Source organism: Tachyglossus aculeatus, chromosome 22, assembly GCF_015852505.1.
Source record: "Tachyglossus aculeatus isolate mTacAcu1 chromosome 22, mTacAcu1.pri, whole genome shotgun sequence".
In the NCBI taxonomy this organism is placed as follows: domain Eukaryota; kingdom Metazoa; phylum Chordata; class Mammalia; order Monotremata; family Tachyglossidae; genus Tachyglossus; species Tachyglossus aculeatus.
In genome coordinates this window covers 13,205,507-13,225,801 of record NC_052087.1, presented here as the reverse complement: position 1 = coordinate 13,225,801, position 20,295 = coordinate 13,205,507, and the positions used below count along the sequence as shown (strand labels likewise).

The following is a 20,295-nucleotide window of genomic DNA, read 5'->3' as shown; positions in this document are numbered from 1 at the left end:
ATTGTAGCTGAACAGAGTTGCTTCTCTTAGCTCAGAGCACTGACCACATCAATTGGCAAAGACACGGTACACTCCCCTGTCCTATCCTGCTGGTAGAGAATGTGTCTGTTTATTATTATATTGTACTTCCCCAGGCACTTAGTACAATGCTCTGCACACAGTAAGCACTCAATAAATATGACTGACTGACTTAATGAATGAATGAATTCATGAAACAAAGCAGGGAGAAGCTGATGTGGTTGCAACACATTGCAGAATATTTAAAACGTTGTAAAAAACTGCGGCAGTTCTGCTGGGTCTGTTTGTAATCCTTGCCTGAGTAGCCTGAAATTCCAGTCTTTTGATTATAATATTAATGATAATGATGATCCTTATTAACTGCAAATTGACAAGAACTGTGCCCAGTTTTAGAGGCAATACAATCAGATTAGACACACTCCCTATCCTACATCTGGCTCACAGATATTTAATCCTCATTTTACGGCTGAGGAAACAGGCTTAGAGAATTTAAATGAATTGCTAAAGGTCTCACAGAAGGCAAAGGGCAGAGCCGGAATTAGAACCCAGGTCTTCCAACTCCTAGTATTGAACTCTTTTCAGGAGCAGGTCTAACAAGTCTGTTAACAAGCTCTTATTACAGTGCTCTGCACACAGTAAATGTTCAATAAATATCATTGATTCATTTCCATTCGGCCATGCTGCTTCTCTGCTACTGATCTTATTATATTTATTATTAATAATAAATAAATAGTATTTATTGAGCACTTACTGTGTGACCTTGGACATGTCACTTAACTTCTCTGTGCCTCAGTTACCTCATTTGTACAATTGTATCCAATCCCGTTAGCCTGAATCTACCCCTGGGCTTACAGTACCTGGCACATAGTAAATATTTAACAAATGCCATTAAAAATTCATTATTTAACAATACGATACTGAAGAAGTTATCCTGGTATTTTATGATTTTCTGTCTTAACTTTTTGCAACTTGAATTGCTTTGAGGATATCTGACATTCCTGATCCTTAATTTCACACAGGGATGCCCACTGAAATGCCCAGCTAATTTTATGCCTCCTGATTTCACATTTGTGACAGTATTTAGCTCAGGCAGACAAAATCAAAATACATAAAAACACCCTGTAGCTCTCATTTAATTTTAATGTTAAAAAAATAAAGTGAATATTACTGCTTTTCCACCTTGCTTGCAACACTATTATTCTAGAAATACTATGGACTTTTTAGCAGTGGTAAAAGAATAATAATATTTCCTTACATCAATTTTACTTTGCAGTTAAATATTAACAATCAATTAACAAAGGCTGCCTCAGGGAATAAAACTTGAGTTACTATTTTGGAAACTTTTGCCTAAGAATGTTATTCAGACTGTTACTGCAGGGGATAGTAATTTGCAAATGAACACCAATTTTTTTTTAAACTTGGTGAATTTTTTAAGGTTAAGCTGTATTACTTAATTTTAGATATCAAATCTGATATTAATGGAATTGAAAGATGGCAAAGCATGGAAGAAGAGAGTGAGGTAGAGGGACAAGAAAGAAAAAAGGAGGCTAGGGATAATGCAAATCAAACAGTGGTATTTATTGAGTACTTACTTTGGGCAGAGCACTGTTTGTAAATACAATTTATTGTAAACATGAGTTTGAGAAGTCATAGCACGTATAGTCAGAAAATCACTCTTTAAAAATTAAATGGTTTTAATAACTAAAATAACAACCACTACTATAAAGTCATTTCTAGAATACTGCTCAGCAATCCTGAAATAAAATGTTAGTCCAAAAAAAGTGGTTTATAATGTACACAGAAATGTTCTTAAGAGAATAATGGAAACATTGGCAACAGCAGGATTTGGGGGATGAACATGGAACAGGGAGTAAGGATGCCTGAGTTCTAGTCCTGGTTCTACCACCCACAAACTATGTAAGCTTGGAAAATTATAGGCCAAGATTTAAGTATCATAAGTAGAAGTTTTAATTGACACAGGGTTCATTGAGAACATAACCCCTGCCTTCCTGGAAAATTAGAAAATTCACTTTAGAAAGTAGGGGTTGTCAGTGTCTGAGGAAAATGACAATTTTTAGATTAGCTTTAAAAAGTAAATGTTTATGTTTCTTTGAGTCCAAGGAGGGCTTCTAATGCCTTTCATAGTCAGGACTACCCCCACATTATTGCATCCTTTCCTGTGGTGAAGGTAGTAGTAGCAGTAATTGTATTTATTAAGTGCTCCTGTATATAGAGCACACTACTAACCAATGGGAAAGAGTGAGAATTATGCATGGACCTTGCCCCTGGGAAACTCACAGAATAATGGCTTCATGCACACTGTAACATTTCAACTATTTTACCCAAGAAACATCGGGCAAGGGAACAGCATTAGTGCAGAAGATCCCACTCTCTAGGCTGTAACAGAGAAGTGACATGAAGGTAGGAGAAAAAAATACATAAAGAGGAAGGAAAATTAACCTTCCAGCTCTAATGCTGCTTTGTTCTTAGAAGCAGTGAGGTCTCCCATTGTTGGGTAGAAATTGTCTCTCTGTTGCCGATTTGTACTTTCTGCTTACTACAGTTCTCTGCCCACAGTAAGCACTCAATAAATACGATGGAATGAATATTGGAAACAGCACATTGACTGTGAGTCAGGAGACCTAGATTCTAATCCTGGCTTTGTCATTTACCTGCTTTGTAAGCTTAAAAAATTCACTTGGCTTCTCTGTGCTGCGGTTTCTTCTTCTGTAAAATGGAGATTAAATATGTGTTCTCCCTCTGTTTTTTAGATTGTTAACCCAATGTAGGGCAGAGGCTGTGGTCTATGCCAGTGGTCAGTATAATGCTTGACACATAATAAGTGGTTAGCAAAATACTACGATCATTTTCGTATTGTAGAAATTATACTTATAGCAACTCATAGACACTCATAGGAATATAGATTTGATTGTATGATAAAGATAATTAGAGAAGTCTCAGGGATTTGCCTGATTTTAGGGACACAGAATCTCTGTACAAAAACACATATATCCAGACACACACACAAACATGCACACACACACACAATCACACATACACTGTTTGTTTCTAGGGATTTCTAAAAGAATATTGTTTAATCTAAATGAAGCCTGCTCCTTTTCAGCTTTCAGTTCATCTGTGTCTTTTAATACTGAGAACTGTGCTAACACTGTCATGTTATCAGGAGTTTCCAGTTCTAAATGTTGTCCAAAAGAGTCCCAGGAATTGATTTAGGAGCATGGAGACCCTGGATAGCCTCCAATAGGACATAAAGCCCTCCCGTTATCATGTTCTTCTAATGAAGGTTTTGGGGGCATCTTCAGTATTCCCCAAGTCTCTGCACACCTATTGCTTCCACTACTGTATGGCTGAAACCTAGGCATTTCCCCCAAGGGGTAGAGGTCATCTGGGACTAGCCTACCACCCCACCTTTGGGGCTGGATGCAGGAAACCCAAGGAGAAAATGTTTCCTTCCAAACCCACAGCTCCATATGTCTCCACGGCTCCTAGAGCTTTTCTTCTGGCCCCTACTGCAGGCAGGCATTAAGATCTGAGATCTTAATGATATTTAATAAGTTCTTAACAGGGAAAGAAATGAAAACAAATCCAGTTCAAACCGCTTTTCCCTAGATCTACTCTGTATTTCCCTGTCGGCTTCACATTCTTCTCTCCCTTAGAGGCAGGAGCCTCATTCCTCTGGAGTCCTAGCCACTAGACTCCAAACCCCTAGGATCCTCTCTGATCCCTCCCTGAGGCCTGTATCTGCCCAGCATCTATAACAGTGCTTCGCACATAATAAACGCTTAACAAATACCATCATCACCATCATCTATAGCATGAGCTCTTCGCATAACCTGCTCTCCCACTGCAGCTCACTAACCTGAAAGTCGTCTTCCTCCAACCCGGCCTCTCTACTTTCTCCACAAACCTTCTCTCTGAATGGCTCAGCTAAATCCCTACACTTACCTCAGGGTCAGGACACCATGGAGTGACTCTTCTGGCTTCCTCCTCCCTCTCCTAATTGTGCAGGCCAGTGGAACTATTCATCGCAAATATACAAAGTAAATATCATTCAGAATGGGCATTATTTCTGAATAACGACTGTTGAGTTGAATCCCGGTAGCTGGATTGTTTAGTGTTCCAGGATTGAGACTGTCCTGTCTAATGTGGCAAACCTCCCTTACACCAGCCCTCCTCTACTATTGCTCATTTTCAGAACCTATTCAGGCTGGAATCTACTCAGAACATATGGAGACCCAATCCATGTCTGTATCAAACAGATTCCAAATGTAATCTGAAATCTGGTAGTCTGACCCTGGAAGAATGAGACAAATCTATGTCTGAAGGATTTCTATAATTAATTTAGAAAGGCTAAAACAGCACTGCCTCTTGTCAATAAAGTTAGGTATATGCATGATAATTTGAAGAGAACTTGAACCAGACCTCTACGCAGGTTTTCAGCATTTGACTTTACTACCTAGGTACTTATATAACTTCTTTCGCAGTAATTGGCTCCTAACATATTAACGCATGAATAAACACATAAACAATTTAACTTCAGTATTTACTTGAAAAAGAAATTATTTGGCTCACATCTAACCATCTTTTCAGAAGAAATGAGAGAGAGTGTATGCTGGTAATCTGTTTTAGAAGGAAAGAGGAGGATAAATGAGTCCAGTTCTTTCACCAAGGTTCATTATACTTGTGAGGAAACCTTTAGTCTCCATAGTGAAATAAAAGTTCCCAGAGAGTAGAAGAGTCACATATATCATTAGTCAACTTTGACTGGTTATTTTCCTGCATATCAGCAGTTTTATCTTTGAATTCTGGAAACCCAATTATGAAGCTTTGAGTTAATAGCATCATTCTCCCTAACCAAAGGAAGTACTCCGTGATACAGCAACATGTATCTTGATTGTATTACGGTTTATAAAATCACCTTTTCTTTTGTTACATTATAAAAATAACTCTTTCAGTGTGGAAATTTGTGACAATGGAAGGTTGATGCTGTTAACAAGCACCTCAGTTGGATTCAACACAATCACCCATAAAAACTATCTCTTCCTCCACAAAGTCCTCGCAATAAATATTCCCCCTAAGTATAATTTAAACTCTTGTGGATATTTATTTTTCAGAACTAAGTGAGCCTATGTGATTTATTAGACTATTTCCAGTCATTCATTTCCCTTGGGGACATTCTAATGGCTTATCAAATGTCTCTATTGTCTATTCCTTACTATTCCAAAAAAGCTACATAACAGTTTATTATTCTTTAAATGAAAGTCTTTCATTATTTTGCCCAGTACTATGTTCTTTCAAGTCCCTTCATTTTTGTCTATTCAATGTCCTCTACTAAATTTCACTTAGAATTAAAGAAGTCTATTCACCCATATGCAATATTTCTTACAAAATTCCTTCAAAAGGGGCAGTGCCTTAAAAACTGATATCCTTCAATGCATATAGGTAAATAATTAAGGTGTGCATAATGTGGCCAGGATTATAGGCCTTGCATTGGTAAATTCAGGCACACAGACACTCATAGCTGAACTTCAACGTTAGTGGCATCTTCTTTGAATATAAAGAATAACTGTATGTAGATGGATAGAAAAATGAAAATAGTAGATCCAAAGAGAACAGTGTGGCCTACTGATAAAGCACAGACCTGAGACTCGGAAGGACCTAAATTCTAATCTTGGCTCTGCCACTTGTCTGCTGTGTGACCTTGGGCAAATCACTCAGCTTCTCTGTGCCTGTTTACCTCATCTGTAAAATGAGAATTAAGACTGTGAGCCCCATTTGGTACGTGGACTGTGTCCAACCTGACTAGGTGGTATCTACTCTAGTGCTTAGTACAGTACATGGCACAGAGTAAGTGCTTAGAGAAGCAGTGTGACTCAGTGGAAAGAGAACGGGCTTGGGAGCCAGAGGTCATGGGTTCAAATCCCAGCTCCGCGACACGTCTGCTGTGTGACTTGGGCCAAGTCACTTAACTTCTCTAAGCCTCAGTTACCTGATCTGTAAAATGGGGTTTAAGACTGTGAGCCCCCCATGGGACAACCTGATCACCTTGTATTCCCCCCAGCGCTTAGAACAGTGCTTTGCACGTTGTAAGTGCTTAACAAATGCCATTATTATCATTATTATTATTATTAACAAATATCAGAAAAAAAATCACCCTCTTTGTAGTCACCACTGGCCAGACCCAGGTGAGGCAGTCTATTTTATGTTTGGGACTAGCAATATTCAGCAGGTTTTGATTGACTTGGCAAGCATTGCAAAGAGCACAGTGGAAATAAATAATTATGTGGTTAGGGAGGTTGTGGAATATCCCTCAATAGAGTTTTTAAAGAAAAGTTTATACACCTGTATCCCTTGATGATTTAGTTCAGTAATGAACTAGGTGATCCCTTGCAGTGCCTACCTGATATGTAATCACTTACACAAAACCACACATCACATTCTTGAATTTGTATAATTTGCCCTTCCAAATAAAACCTAATCCAACCAGAAAATATTCTGTAATACAAACACCACCTGAGTGTATGTGCAGCTCGTTGAAATACAAGCATATGAGAAGGTAGATTCTGGAAATTTTATAATTCAGAAGTCTAAAATGTGTTCACTAAAAATGAAAGTTATTGAGAAACATATACATATATTAATATTGCATTGTTAAACTTTTATGGGTATTGTAGTAATTAGTGAAAAAACTTTCACACATCTTTCAAACACTTTAGTCAGTACACTTCAATTCCACATGATTGGTTTATTATTGATCCTATTCTCTAAATTCATTCATTCATTCAATCCTATTTATTGAGCACTTACTGTGTGCAGAACACTGTACTAAGTACTTGGGAGAGTACACTATAATAATATAACACCTACATTCCCTGCCCACAGAGAGTTTACAGTCTAGAAGGGGAAGGCAGTCATTTATATAAATAAATACAATTATAGATATGTACATAAGTCCTGTGGGATTGGGAGGGGGGATGAGTAAAGGAAGCAAGTCAAGTCAACGCAGAATGGAGTGGAAGAATAGGAAAGGAGGGCTTAGTCAGGGAAAGCCTGTCAGAGGAAATGTGTCTTCAATAAGGCTTTGAAAGTGGTTAGAGTAATTGTCCGTCGGATATACAAAGCAAAGGCATTCCAGACCAGAGGGAGGGCATGGGTGAGAGATTGGTGGTGAGATAGATGAGATCAAGGTGCAGGGAGAAGGTTAGCATTAGAGGAGTGAAGTGTGCAGGAGGGGTTGCAGTAGGAGAGTAGCAAGGTGAGATAGGAGAGGGCAAGTTGATTTAAAACCGATAGAAAGGAGTTTCTGTTTGATGTGGAGGTGGATAGGTAATCACTGGAAGTTTTTGAGGAGTGGGGAAATGTTTATGCAGAAAATTCTGTATACTTAACTTTTTGAAAAGGACCTTGATTTCCTTTCAAATATCTCCAGAATCTGGTCGTTCCTTCCATCCAACCTACCATCATTTTGCTGCAAACACTTGTCATTTCCCAACTGTATCAGCTTCCTCGCAGTCCTACCTGCAGATCCCCATTCCAGTCCATATTTCACTCTGCTGCCTGAATCATTTACCTCAAAATATCATGCTTTATACATTTCCCCTCCCCTTCAAATCCTCTAAATGGTAGTCAATGCCCCTCTGCATAGGAGCAAACCCTGGACGTTGGCTTTGAAGAACTAAATCAGCTCTCTCCCTTACTTATTCTCAATTCTCTCTTAGACCACTGCTAGCATGGTTTGTTCTTCTCACGCCATCTTTCTTATGCCAATGTACTTACTGTGATTCCCAACTCTCACCATCAACCTCTTGCTTACACTCTCCCCTCAACCTCCCTCCCTTTTCACATCGAGCAGACCACTACTCACTCTATCTTCAAGGCCTTTATGTAATGACATCTCCAGGAGGCCTTCCATGTAGAATCTCTCTTCTCCAGACCCTACTTCCACCTATAACTGCCGCTCATTAGGTTCTTAAATCCTCCTGTTGTACTTAACATCCATTTCTATTTTATTGCTTCCTTCTTGCTGTCTGTCTCTCCTGATAGATTATAAAGTTCTTGAGACAGGTATTTTGTAACTACTATTGACTGATAGGTTCAACTTGGAAAATGGATCTCTGTGTGAAAATGCTTTGGAATAGAGTAATTATAAGGTGAATATTCACTATGAGATGTATCGGCAATGAGCTAAATCTTGCAGCATTGTTGTTATAATTTCAGCAACAACACAAATCATCCTTATAAAATAAGAGAGTTTAGGTTTTAGTTCTCAGCCACTGATTTCTGAATACACAAATCACCTTGGGGTTTCAGAAAGAGACCCGGATTTTATTTTTGGGTAATGGTACTAGTTAGGCAAATACTATACTAAGTGCTTGTGTAGATACAAATGAATAAGGTTGGACACAGTCCCTGTCCCACAAGGGGAGAACAGACATTCAGTCCCCATCTTACAGATGAGGAAACTGAAACACAAAGAAGTTAACTGACTTGCCCAACGTCACACAGCAGACAAGTGGCAGAACCAGGATTAGAACCCAGGTCCTCTGACACCCAGGCCCATGCTCTTTCCACTAAGATACACCGTTTCTCCAGTTCTATGAGATTCCTGATGGAGTTTAAATGTATGGCAAATACTCTTACTTTCCAGGTTCTCTGGAGGATTTGGGTTATGAATCAAATGATGAACCCTCATTTAACCTTTTGTTATCTTTCTCCTTCTTTATATAGACTAATCTATTATTGATTACTATTTTGGTGTCTGCCTTTCTAGGGAAGGCAGCCCATCGAAATGTATTCCAATTTAATTATGGAGAAGTAGGCATGCAAGGGTAACATTAATGTCAAGTTGAGAAATGTATCCCAGAATCCATATACATATGTATTGCACAAACTCGATGGCTTTTTTCCCGGTATCATTGTATTATTGACCATTTTTCATGATTGAGTTCCTGAATCTGCTAGATTCCCAGGCTCTATTAGGGCTAATCAGAAGCCCTGAATGCTTATGTCCTCATGACAACTATACTTTCCCCAGCAACCCTGAATCCTAGATACTGCTGTAAGGCCACCCAAGCCCCTAGTCTGGTAATAAAAATGATGGTATTTGTTAAGCATTTACTCTGTGCCAGGCACTGTGCTAAGCACTGACTAACATGGGGCACAAAGATGTCATCACACTGAGAGCTGGAACATTCAAAAACAGCACAGACGAGGCTTGATTCAGAAAAACCTCTGCTATTATTACCTGGGCTTTTCAAAATGAGGATTTATCACATAAACATTCAGGTTAAACATATCACTCTTCACTAGATATTGACATTCACAAATATGCAGGAATCTCTTGCATACATGTTTATTGAGTAACAAGGTTTTTCTTTAGTTTATCCACCTAAAATCTTAAATCTGAATGTACCTTATTCCCTAAAACAGATATACAGTCTCTATCCTCCTACAAGGGAAATGTAAGAATGAGAACTGGGAAAAAAAATCTTATTTATCAAATGCTCTATTACATTATTTGAAATGAGTATGCAAGTTTTCAAAATATTGGAAATTAGCCAAAAAGTTGATTCTAAAGAAATGCTAATCAATTCATTCATTCAATCATATTTACTGGATACTTACTGTGCTCAAAGCACTGTTCTAAGCACTTAAGTGATCCATTTGGTATTTATTGAGCACTGTTTATGTGCAGATGATGATGATGATAGTATTTATTAAGTACTTACTATGTGCCAAGTATTGTTCTAAGTGCTGGGGTAGATACAAGATAATCAGGTTGTCCCACATGGGGCTCAAAATCTTAATCCCCATTTTACAGATGAAGTAACTCAGGCACACATAAGTTAAGTGGCTTGCCCAATGTCACACAGCAGAAAAATGGCGAAGCCAGAATTAGAACCTATGACCAGTGCTCTTTCCACTAAGCCTCACTGCTTCTCATCATTGTACTATAAGTAATTGAGAGAGGATAATGCAATAGTGTAGGTAATATTCTATTTCCTTGCCCACAAAGAGCTCAAGAATTTAATGCCTTCCTCTGAAATCATCCTTTTCCAACCCTATTTATTCAGGTAAACACTCATTTTAGAAAAACAGACTCTACTCTTTGATTCAGTGACAGTACTCAGGAGTCTCTGCTTAGAAAAAAATAGAAACAATGCTCCTTAAAAATGGCCCTTTAAAGGTCCTCAATTTTCATGTCTTGACAGAAGTATTCCTTTAATCAGTAAATAACAGCTGGTAGAATTTTAAGAAGTTTACTTTTTGTGGATCAGTAGCTTCAGCAAAAAAAAAATGTAATCCTTTCTCATCTTTCCAAGCAACTAACAAATTAACTTTTTCCGAAGTAGAATGTGGAAAGGTAATGCCTGCAATTCTATACTATTGCTTCGTCTCTTGTCCCTATTGCTGTCCAAACTCCTGGAAGGGTGCATATATCCACTGCCTCCACTACATCCCCTTCATGTCCTTTCTTGACCCTCTACAATCTAGTTTCCACTATCTACACTACACTGAGACTGTCTGCTCTCACATCATCAGTGACTTCTGCCTTGACAAATTTTACATACTCAAATCTATTGTAATCCTCTTCCAGACACTGTTCTCCTCCTTTTCTTTGCAGTTTGCCTAAGGCCACACAACACAGAAGTCATTAAACAGATGGTTTCCTGAAGAATTATTGTCATTTTGAACTATGACCCATTTATCTGCAAAGTCCTCCAAGGATGAGCTATGATCTGCCACAAATCTTGCCGCCTCATCTATTAACCAAGTGGTCTAAATTGTGTTAGTCTCCAGACAAATATTCCTGGGATTCTGGCTAGTAAACATCCATTATCTACTCTAAATATCCTCATATTGGACTTCTGCTCTGCAGAAGAGGGAATTTGTTGATCCTTTTTGGAATTGGGGATCTTGTGGGGTCAAGATGTTTGTTAAAGAGGATAGCTAGTGCTGTTATTTCTTTGAATACGGAAACATTTAAACTATTAGATCATGTGTATTATCTTTAAGAGTGCAAAGGTATAGGCTCACTTATAGCTCTCATTGGAGTTCTTTCTGGTTTTCTTTTTAGCCTCAGCAAAGTGCCTCAGAAAACAAAGGGACCCTTGAAGAGGAAACAACAAAGGAGGAAAATCCAACTACCCACAAGTGTGATTCTCAAGATGTAAGATTAACTTACCTAAGATTCAGATCTTAATGTTATTGAATGTTGAAGCAGGGAGAAAATCATTCAGTACTCTTTTTTTGAATAATGAAGCCTGTGTAACAATATAAGCACACATATCCTTTTTAACTCTAAGCTTTTTATTCCAGGATCTGGAAAACAAATACTACTTGGATCAAAGGCTATTGATGTTTCCTTGAAGGATAAGTTAACAGTATTTCTAAAGCTATTGGGAAAGAAACCCAAGGAAGAGAAGTGATTTAATGATTAACAAGTTGGCAATCTACTTATTCCCACAGCTTTGGCTGGATAGCTGCTGAAATACTGTGAGAATTAAAATACGGGTATATAATATTCCCAACAGTGAGTAGGTACCAGCTGTGTACAGATTGTTTTTTGAAAGTAGAGAGCCCTGGGATATGTTTGAATTGATACGATGATGTGAGAATGTTATTTGTGCTCACTCTGAATTCACATTCACAAACAAGACAAAGCTAGAGTTTTCTGACCTGTGAAAAAACACCACTCTTCAGTTAGTTTTGAGAATTCAGAAAGATCCACAAAATAGAAAAGATAAGTTTACAAGTTAGAAAACAAGTTTTAATTTATCATCATCTGCTCCAACCATATCAACGTTAAGATTGTCATTATCATCATCATCATCATCATCCCATCAGATTTTAAGTATGAATTCTGTGCAGAGTAGCATTAAAATCAGTATATACCATCTGCTAAAATATATCAGAAAGAGCACCAAAGGAATCAAAAGGAACTTGTGAGAAAACTAAGAAGAAATTTTTTGTTGGTGCACACTTAGTTGGAGTGGAAGGCAACTTTCAAAGTTTGAAACCTTCAGGGCATAGAATTTTAAGTGAGAGTGAGTAAACAGAGATCGCAGTTCCTTAATAAACAATCAAGATAGCATCACATACAAATGTGTTTGATGATGAAAGAGGCATCACAGGGCAATGATGGGGCTGAATATGAAATTGCAAAAGGTTATGTGAGGTGAATTCTGAAACACCTATAGGATGTGGTTACAGCCACAAAAGATCATTTTCTCTTCTCTAAAAAACATCAGGGAAACTTGGACGTGTGTACCAGAGCACACACGTGCTTGCGTGTACACACACACACACACACACACACACACACACACACACACACACACACACACACACACACACAACCCCAGAGTCTCTAGAAAAAATATATGACTTTTGAGGCAATAACAGAGGGATTTCTAGAGACATGTATGCACTCCCGGAGTTGTGTTTAAATAAGTTGACTATTAGATTTTTTTTAATGGCATTTATTAAGCACTTACTATGTGCAAAGCACTGTTCTGAGTGCTGGGGAGGTTATAAGGTGGTCAGATTGTCCCGGGGGGGCTCACAGTCTTAATCCCCATTTTACAGATGAGGTAACTGAGGCTCAGAGAAGTTAAGTGACTTGCCCGAAGTCACACAGCTGACAGTTGGTGGAGCTGGGATTCCTCTCAAGGGTTTGGAAATCTGTTTTAGGTACTACCCGAGGCACTTGACTTATATAGAGTAAAATCCTTATCATTTCAGTTTCTATTCTGTCTGGAATAGGGAGCTGTATGTTATCACTTTGTGTTTTGCTTCTTCCAGATGCCCCTCAAATTAGAGAACAGCATGGCGCGGTGGAAAGAGCACAGGCTTTGGAGTCAGAGGTCATGGGTTCAAATCCTTACTGCCAATTTTCAGCTGTGTGACTCTGGGCAAGTCACTTAACATCTCTGTGCCTCAGTTACCTCATCTGTAAAATGGGGATAAAGACTGTGAGCCCCCGGTGGGACAATCTGATGGCCTTGTAACCTCCCCAGCACTTAGAACAGTGCTTTGCACATAGTAAGTGCTTAATAAATGCCATCATTTTTATTATTATTATTATTATATCCTACTATCTCCCTGGGTTGGGGAAAATAGTGTTCTGTAATATTTTCCTTCTTACAGTATAATTTTACTAATCTTGAAAATTTAGACTCTATTGAATTGTGCGACATTGTTATTACCAGGGTAGCATAATGTCCACATCAAGCTGTCAATTGTATTTATTGATCACTTACTGTATGCAGAAAACACTATGCAATTGAGGGAGTATAATATAACAATATAACAGTTGCTACACATGTTCCCTGCCTACAACAAGTTTATGGTATCCCATAGAATAAAATGATATTATTGAAAAGCTATCAGATAAATTCACTTTTGTTCCCTAACACCAATTCTTCAGTAATGTGAACTCAATACATACACAATATATGTACCCACTTTCTTGACTGTAGATAATTCAGAATAGTTTCATGCCCATAGCTCTAATTTCAAGAATAGCAATATTCTTGTTGAAAACTCAGAAATGCTTTCATTTAAGAATATTGCATAGATAAATTTTATTCAATCTTTTGGGCTTTGGCTAAGCACATATGAAAGAAAATATAAAAAAAGTTTTACTTAAAGGCATAACAGCTTATCATTTCTGTAGGTTGAGAAGAAAATAATGAAATTCTACATCAATATTTATGTATAGTGACAATGCATATTTGGTAACATAGCTATTTTTAACTTCATTCTCACTAATGAATACAGAGAAAGCTTGATCACAAGTATCTAATATCTATCTGTTTAATAAAATTTGTAATTTTTTTGGTTTGTGACAAGTAGCAGCAATTAACTTAATTTAAATTGTCTGCTATTAATGCTGAAAATGAAGTAATCTTGACACTTGGAGTGAAAAACATTAGATCCAGTGGACTCAAAATGCAAAGTAATTGTGACAGTTTTACAAAATTATGCAATCTAACTGGATAATATTCTCCCATTGAAATTAATTTCTATTTATTATGAAGATGCATCTATCTATTCTATATTATAGTCATATTGTCTGTGGGGTTGGAGAAAATAATGCTTATTTGCATGGTGCATCTTGAGTGGCATTAGGACTGTTATAAAGATTCTAAAAAGTGGTCACTCATTCCACTTTCTACTTGCCCATTTGTACCCCTCTCTGATTTATATGTCTGGCTTTTTGTTAGGTTAGTTTGCACATTTCACAGTTCTTTCCAGTTTCCTTTATTGGGGCTTCTCATCCACATTAGCACTAGATGTTCATTTCCCATGCATCCTTTGCTCTCTCGCCAAACATTGTCTTCTGGTCTCATGTGTGCAGAAGATGCATGGATGAATTGATGGTTCAATCAATTGATGATATTTATTGAGTGCTTATTGCATGCAAATCACTGTTTTAAGTGCTTAGAAGAGTACAACACAACAGAGTTGGTAGGTACTGGTGGACAGGGAATGTATCTACCAACACCATTATATTGAATTCTCCCAAGCACTTAGTACAATGCTCTGCACACAGTAAGTGCTCAATAAATACAGCTGATTTATTGATTGATGTTTTCTAGGGAATAGGATGGTGTGATATTCCACTTCTCAGCCATAGTTCACCTTCATTTAAAACATGTCTTGGTTTCAACATGATTTCCCCTCTGCTATCAGCGGAGCTAATTTAATTTTTTTAGTTCTTTTTTAGAGGTCTTAGAAAATGGAAATAAATGCATTATCAACAGCTTAAAAACATGCTATTTTCTATTTGGGAATTTTCAAATGACTATTTCTTCGCAGCTATTTTGTTGAAATAATTATGTTGCTATCAAAAAGTGAAGGGCAGTCTCTCCCATTTTCCTCTGACTTATGCAAGATATTGCTTAATAGCAGAATAAGGATGAAAGAAAGTGGACATTTCATTTTGAATTTCACTTGGGGATTAAAACTTAATGCTGAAAGTAAATGGGCTTTCTTATATTTTCAGACACCTGAAGTCCAGTTAGTGAATAGTTAAGTTCTGTTAATGTGCTGAGAGAATAGCAAGCTTCTTCCTAAAAAATGGTTCTGATTAACATGGAGCCCTTTCTGTTAAATTTTGTGGTTACCCATGCTTATCTTACCATGACCAGAAATAATTTACTCAGTAGCAAGGCACAGACTCGAGATAGCAAAAGGCCATGATAAAAGTCAATAGTGGAAGAAAAGGCAACAGTATGCAGAAGGCAAAGGTAGATTTTGTAGGAATTGATGAAATCATTATTCTCTTACAAACATTGAGTTTGTATATATTTACAGTTTCTAGGGGAATTTCTATCAAATACCCACATTGCTTTTCAGATGAGAAAAACAGGCATAGAAAGGTTAAGATACTTGCCCAAAGTCACATGCTAGGCAAGAGAAATCACCAGGATCGGAACTCAGGCCTCCTGACTCCCAGTCTTGTGCTATTAACTAGTAAGCCAACTTCTGCTTTGCCACACTGCTTTAATTCTACTCTCAACCACTTCAAATTGATAAAAAAAGTGTCATACATTTGAAACTGTTGCAAATATCACTCCAAGTTGCTTAGTATCAAACTTGATTTTATAATTCCATGTTCTTCAAATGTAGTTGAAGGGGAATGAGAGGCTAAATTAGCTCAATTACACCAGATTTCAGTGTGACAAATACCAGTAACAGATTTAGAGCAAGTAGGAGAAGCAGAAAAATACTTTGAAAAGGCTCAAACAAAAATTAATTGTTCAAGTGCTTGATTTGACTTTTGTTGAAGGTGATGGAAGTGCAGAAAAAAATTTGAGTGACGAGAGAGTTTAGCATTATTTTAGAGAGCAGTGCATTGGATCAAGTTATTAATTCAAAAATGGTCTGTGTCTTTAAAAGAGTGGGATAAAAACTGTATTTTCTTTAATTGTTCATTTGGAAAATTAAGAATCAATGAAAGAAGTTGTTTTGAAATAAAAGTCTTCAAGACCCTTCCCTGAATGTGGAGCATTTAAAAATGTTTGAAAATTATGTTGGAAACAGCCAGAAAAAGAGCAAGAGAAAAGGTGTTACTGGAGGAGAAGGGTACTTTAAAAGGCATATTGACTGACAGGAGAGGTGTTTCTCCTGCCAAGTTGAATCATAATCAGAGGATGGAAGAAAAAGCATCCACCAGGGCTGGGGGGGTGAAACCAAACACACTCTTTGTTAATGGCAAGATACTGTCAAGTCATACTGCCAATGATTTGAAACCTAAAAACCGTGCAATTTCAGTAGATCTGTATCGGAAACATCCATTTTATCTGAACTTTAAATCTTGAATTCAGGGTGAGTATGATATAAAGTTGACAAAGGTAAGTTGCTGTTCAAGTCACGCCAGTTTTATGCTTTGCTGGTGGAGTGAATTCTGAATGTTCCTGAAGTGTCAGCTAAATCATGTTCCTTCATCATCATTGCATTTCCATGCTCCAGGACAAGTAAATAGCATGATTTAGCTACAATCTGTAACTGATGTATAATGGTTGGATCTGCACAACTTAAGGTAACTGGAGAGTTAAACAAGTATCCATTTGATTTTATTCTGGCATAGGGTCCAACAAGATCTTTTATCCTGAACTGTATGTGTGGGTTGTCTCAAAGAAGCAAACTAACTCTAAAACTGCTTAATATGTCATTTCACATGGGATTGGCAGCCCTGGGCACTGAGCTGCATTATTTAATTTCAGTCATGTTACTTTTTGATTACCATACTGCACAGTCCACAGGCAAGATTTTTACCATGGAGTTCCAAATATTATGTTGGCTACAAGCTCATTATGGGCAGGGAATGTGTCTGCTAATTTCTCTTGTACTCTCTCAAATTCTTAGAACTGTGCTCTGCACATAGTAAGTAGTCAATAAATACCATTGATTAATTGATATAATACCTCAGCAGAGCTTTCTTTGAGAAATATGGGTAGGTGTTTCTTTGATAAATATGGGTATATTGATCACATCTATGTAACCCCAAATCCATCATCTTTTATAACCCAGCTAGTAGTCAGAAGACACTACTTCACCCTGGGATAAGGACAAAGAGAGACCCATTTACCTTCTTGAACTTCCCAGAAGAAATTTTCCAGGAAATCTAACCCCGAAAACATGGCAGAAACAACCCTTGTGTCATCATTTAAGAGTGCCAGGAGCCCTTATGGGTCCTAAATCCCTCCAGTTTTTCCCTTTTTGGGGTGGATAGGATTGGAATTCTGCCTAGAGAACACCATTTCTTCACTCATTCATTCATTTCATCCAATTGTATTTGTTGAGTGCTTACCATGTGCAGAGCACTGTACTAAGCACTTGGGAAGTATAAATCGGCAACATATAGAGATGGTCCCTACCCAACAATGGGCTCACAGTCTAGAAGGGGAAGACAGACAACAAAACAAAACATGTAGACAGGTGTCAAAATCGAGAGGACAAATAGAATTACAGCTATATGCACATCATTACCAAAATAAATAGAATAGTAAATATGTACAAGTAAAATAAATAGAGTAATAAATCTATACAAATATATACAAGTGCTGTGGGAAGGGGTGGGAGGTGGGGGGGGGGATGGGGAGGAGGAGAGGAAAAAGGGGGCTCAGTCTGGGAAGGGCTGCCAATCATCACCCTTTGTCTTTCAACACAGTATTCCTCTGAAGCATGGGGGTGTTTGGAATCTACCCATAGTCTCCCCTCTCAAGACTTGCTAAAGCGATCCCAGAGAAGAAAGACTTTTTCGCTTCTCCCTCAGCTTCCCAGGCAAAGTCATCTCCCAGGAACCCAGAACATCCATGCACCTACAGACACTGAAGTTAGAGATTGAATTGGGTGTTTAAAAGATATCTTGCAATATTATTCACCCATTAATCAGGTAACAAATAGGACTGAATTACAATTCATGCCACCCTTGTTCCTTCTCTAACACTTTATCTCCATTTCCCAGACCTATAGTACTTTCTCCCGGACATCCTGGTGTACAGTTTTCTGGTTCCTCCCCCTCACTCACTCAATCAATCAACCAATAGTATATATTGAGCACTTACTGTGGTAGATCACTGTACTAAATACTTGGAGAGTACAGTTCAACAGGTTGGTAGACACATTCCCTGCCCACAGGGAGTTTAGTCTTGAGGGGGAGAAAGATATTAAATTGTGGATATGTACATAAATGCTGTGGGTCTGAGAGTGAGGTGAATACCAAGTGTTTAAAGGATTCATATCCAAGGACTTGGGCAATGTAGAAGTGAGAGAGAGTGGGGGAAATGACGGTTTAGTTAGGGAAAGTCTCTTAGAGGAGTTGTGATCCAGAGGGAGAACTTGGGCAAAGGACAAGAGAGATGAGATCAAGGTAAAATGAGTAGGTTGTCATTAGAGGAGTGAAATGTACAGGCTGGATTGTAGTAGGAAATCAGTGAGGTAAGGTGGAAGGGGGAGAGCAGTTTGAGTGCTTTAAAGCCAATGGAAAGAGATTTCTGTTTGTTGTGGAGGTGTATGGGCAACCATTGGAGGTTTTTCTATCTGGGTGTCCAGGGATCCTGTTTCACCCTCCCCTTCCCACTGAATCCTTGTCTTAGGATCTTCAGAATCCATGTCAGAAGCTTTCTCTGGTGCCCTAACTTAATAATAATAATTCTGGTATTTGTTAAGCACTTATTATGTGCCTGGCAGTGGGGTGGATACAAGCAATTGAGGTTCCACACAGTCCCTGTCCCAAGTGGGAGTCACAGTCTCAGCCCCCATTTTACAGATAAGGTAACTGAGGCACGGAGAAATGAAGTGACTTGCCCAAAGTTACAAAGCAGACAAGTGGTGAGGCAGGATTAGAACCCATGACTTTCTGACTCACAGGCCTGTGCATGATCCACCCTTCACTATGCCATGCTGCTTCTACTTCTGGTCCCCAAACCTTCTAGGTGTTCTGACCATTCAGGATCACATTTCAGATTCCTCCTATCACTGCTTTGTACCTCTTCAGAGTTGTGGCCCAAGTATTGTGTTCCCAAATGGCTGAGGGACTTTTTCCTTGACCCACTACCCTCCTCCATCTTTTCCTTTTCCTTAATAATCAATTAATTGATTATTCACTGTTATTTATTGAGTTCTTATTGGGTAATAATAATAATAATAATGGCATTTGTTAAGTGCTTACTATGTGCAAATCACTGTTCTTAGTGCTCGGGAGGATACAAGGTAATCAGATTGTCCCACATAGGGCTCACAGTCTTCATCCTCATTTTACAGATGAGGTAACTGAGGCCCAGAGAAGTTAAGTGACTTGCCCAAAGTCACACAGCTGACAAGTGGCGGAGCTGGGATTTGAACCCATGACCTCTGGCTCCCAAGCCCGGGCTCTTTCCACTGAGCCACGGTGCTTCTCAGTAGCATTTATAAAGCACTTACTATGTGCCAAGCACTCTTCTAAGCGCTGGGAAGGTTACAAGGAGATCAGGTTGTCCCACGGGGGATTCACAGTCTCAATCCCCATTTTACAGATGAGGGAATTGAGGCACAGAGAAGTTAAGTGACTGGCCCAAAGGCACCCAGCTGACAAGTGGCAGGGGAGGGTTAGAACCCATGACCTCTGACTCCAAAGCCCAGGCTCTTTCCACTGAGCCACACTGTACCTTCATTTGGGAAAGTATAGTACAGAAGAGTTAGTAGGCATGATCCCTTCTCACAAGGAGTCTAGTGGGGGAGACTGACACTAAGCTGAAATCCTTCTCTGTCATTGGTTTTGTCAAGGTGGAGGGACCTGGTACTTTCTATCATATTTCATCCAAAATCACATCTCCTTCACAAAGCCTTCCCTGAATGATCATTTCCCTGCCCTCCTCACCCTCCCTGTTTCACCTATGCACTTGGATCAGTATATCTTTCATACTTTGATGCTTATTCTACTCCCAGCCCCACAGCACTCCCTAATTCTTTTGTATAATGTACCAACTGGGTTTGCATATTCTAGCTGCAGGATTTTTCCTTATCACTCTGCATGTTTCATCTGTAAAGCTTTTCTGTTCAGAAACTTCGTTAATCAAGTTGCATGGTGACTTAGCAGGATGATGAAAGTACTTTCTGTTGCTGGACCTAGTCTTTGATTGCATGTTATTCTTTGGTCATTTTTGTTTTCCCTATCAAGATAAATGAGTTGCTTTAGATAATCATCCTTGCAGTAGAGATAAGCATATTAGCACTCTATACATTCTTTCAAAAGTGTAATTATTT

The 20,295-nt window shown here is 38.4% G+C and overlaps 1 protein-coding gene across 3 annotated transcripts in view; it reads left to right on the top strand.

Annotated features, from left to right (window-relative positions):
* LUZP2 (leucine zipper protein 2) overlaps positions 1-20,295 on the top strand; it is a 356,281-nt gene that overhangs the window by 325,018 nt on the left and 10,968 nt on the right. For all 3 annotated transcript variants that reach the window (XM_038765103.1, XM_038765101.1, XM_038765102.1), the window contains one exon: positions 11,117-11,209. In XM_038765103.1, the coding sequence (XP_038621031.1) occupies positions 11,117-11,209 (93 nt within the window). The remainder of the gene's footprint in view (positions 1-11,116; positions 11,210-20,295) is intronic.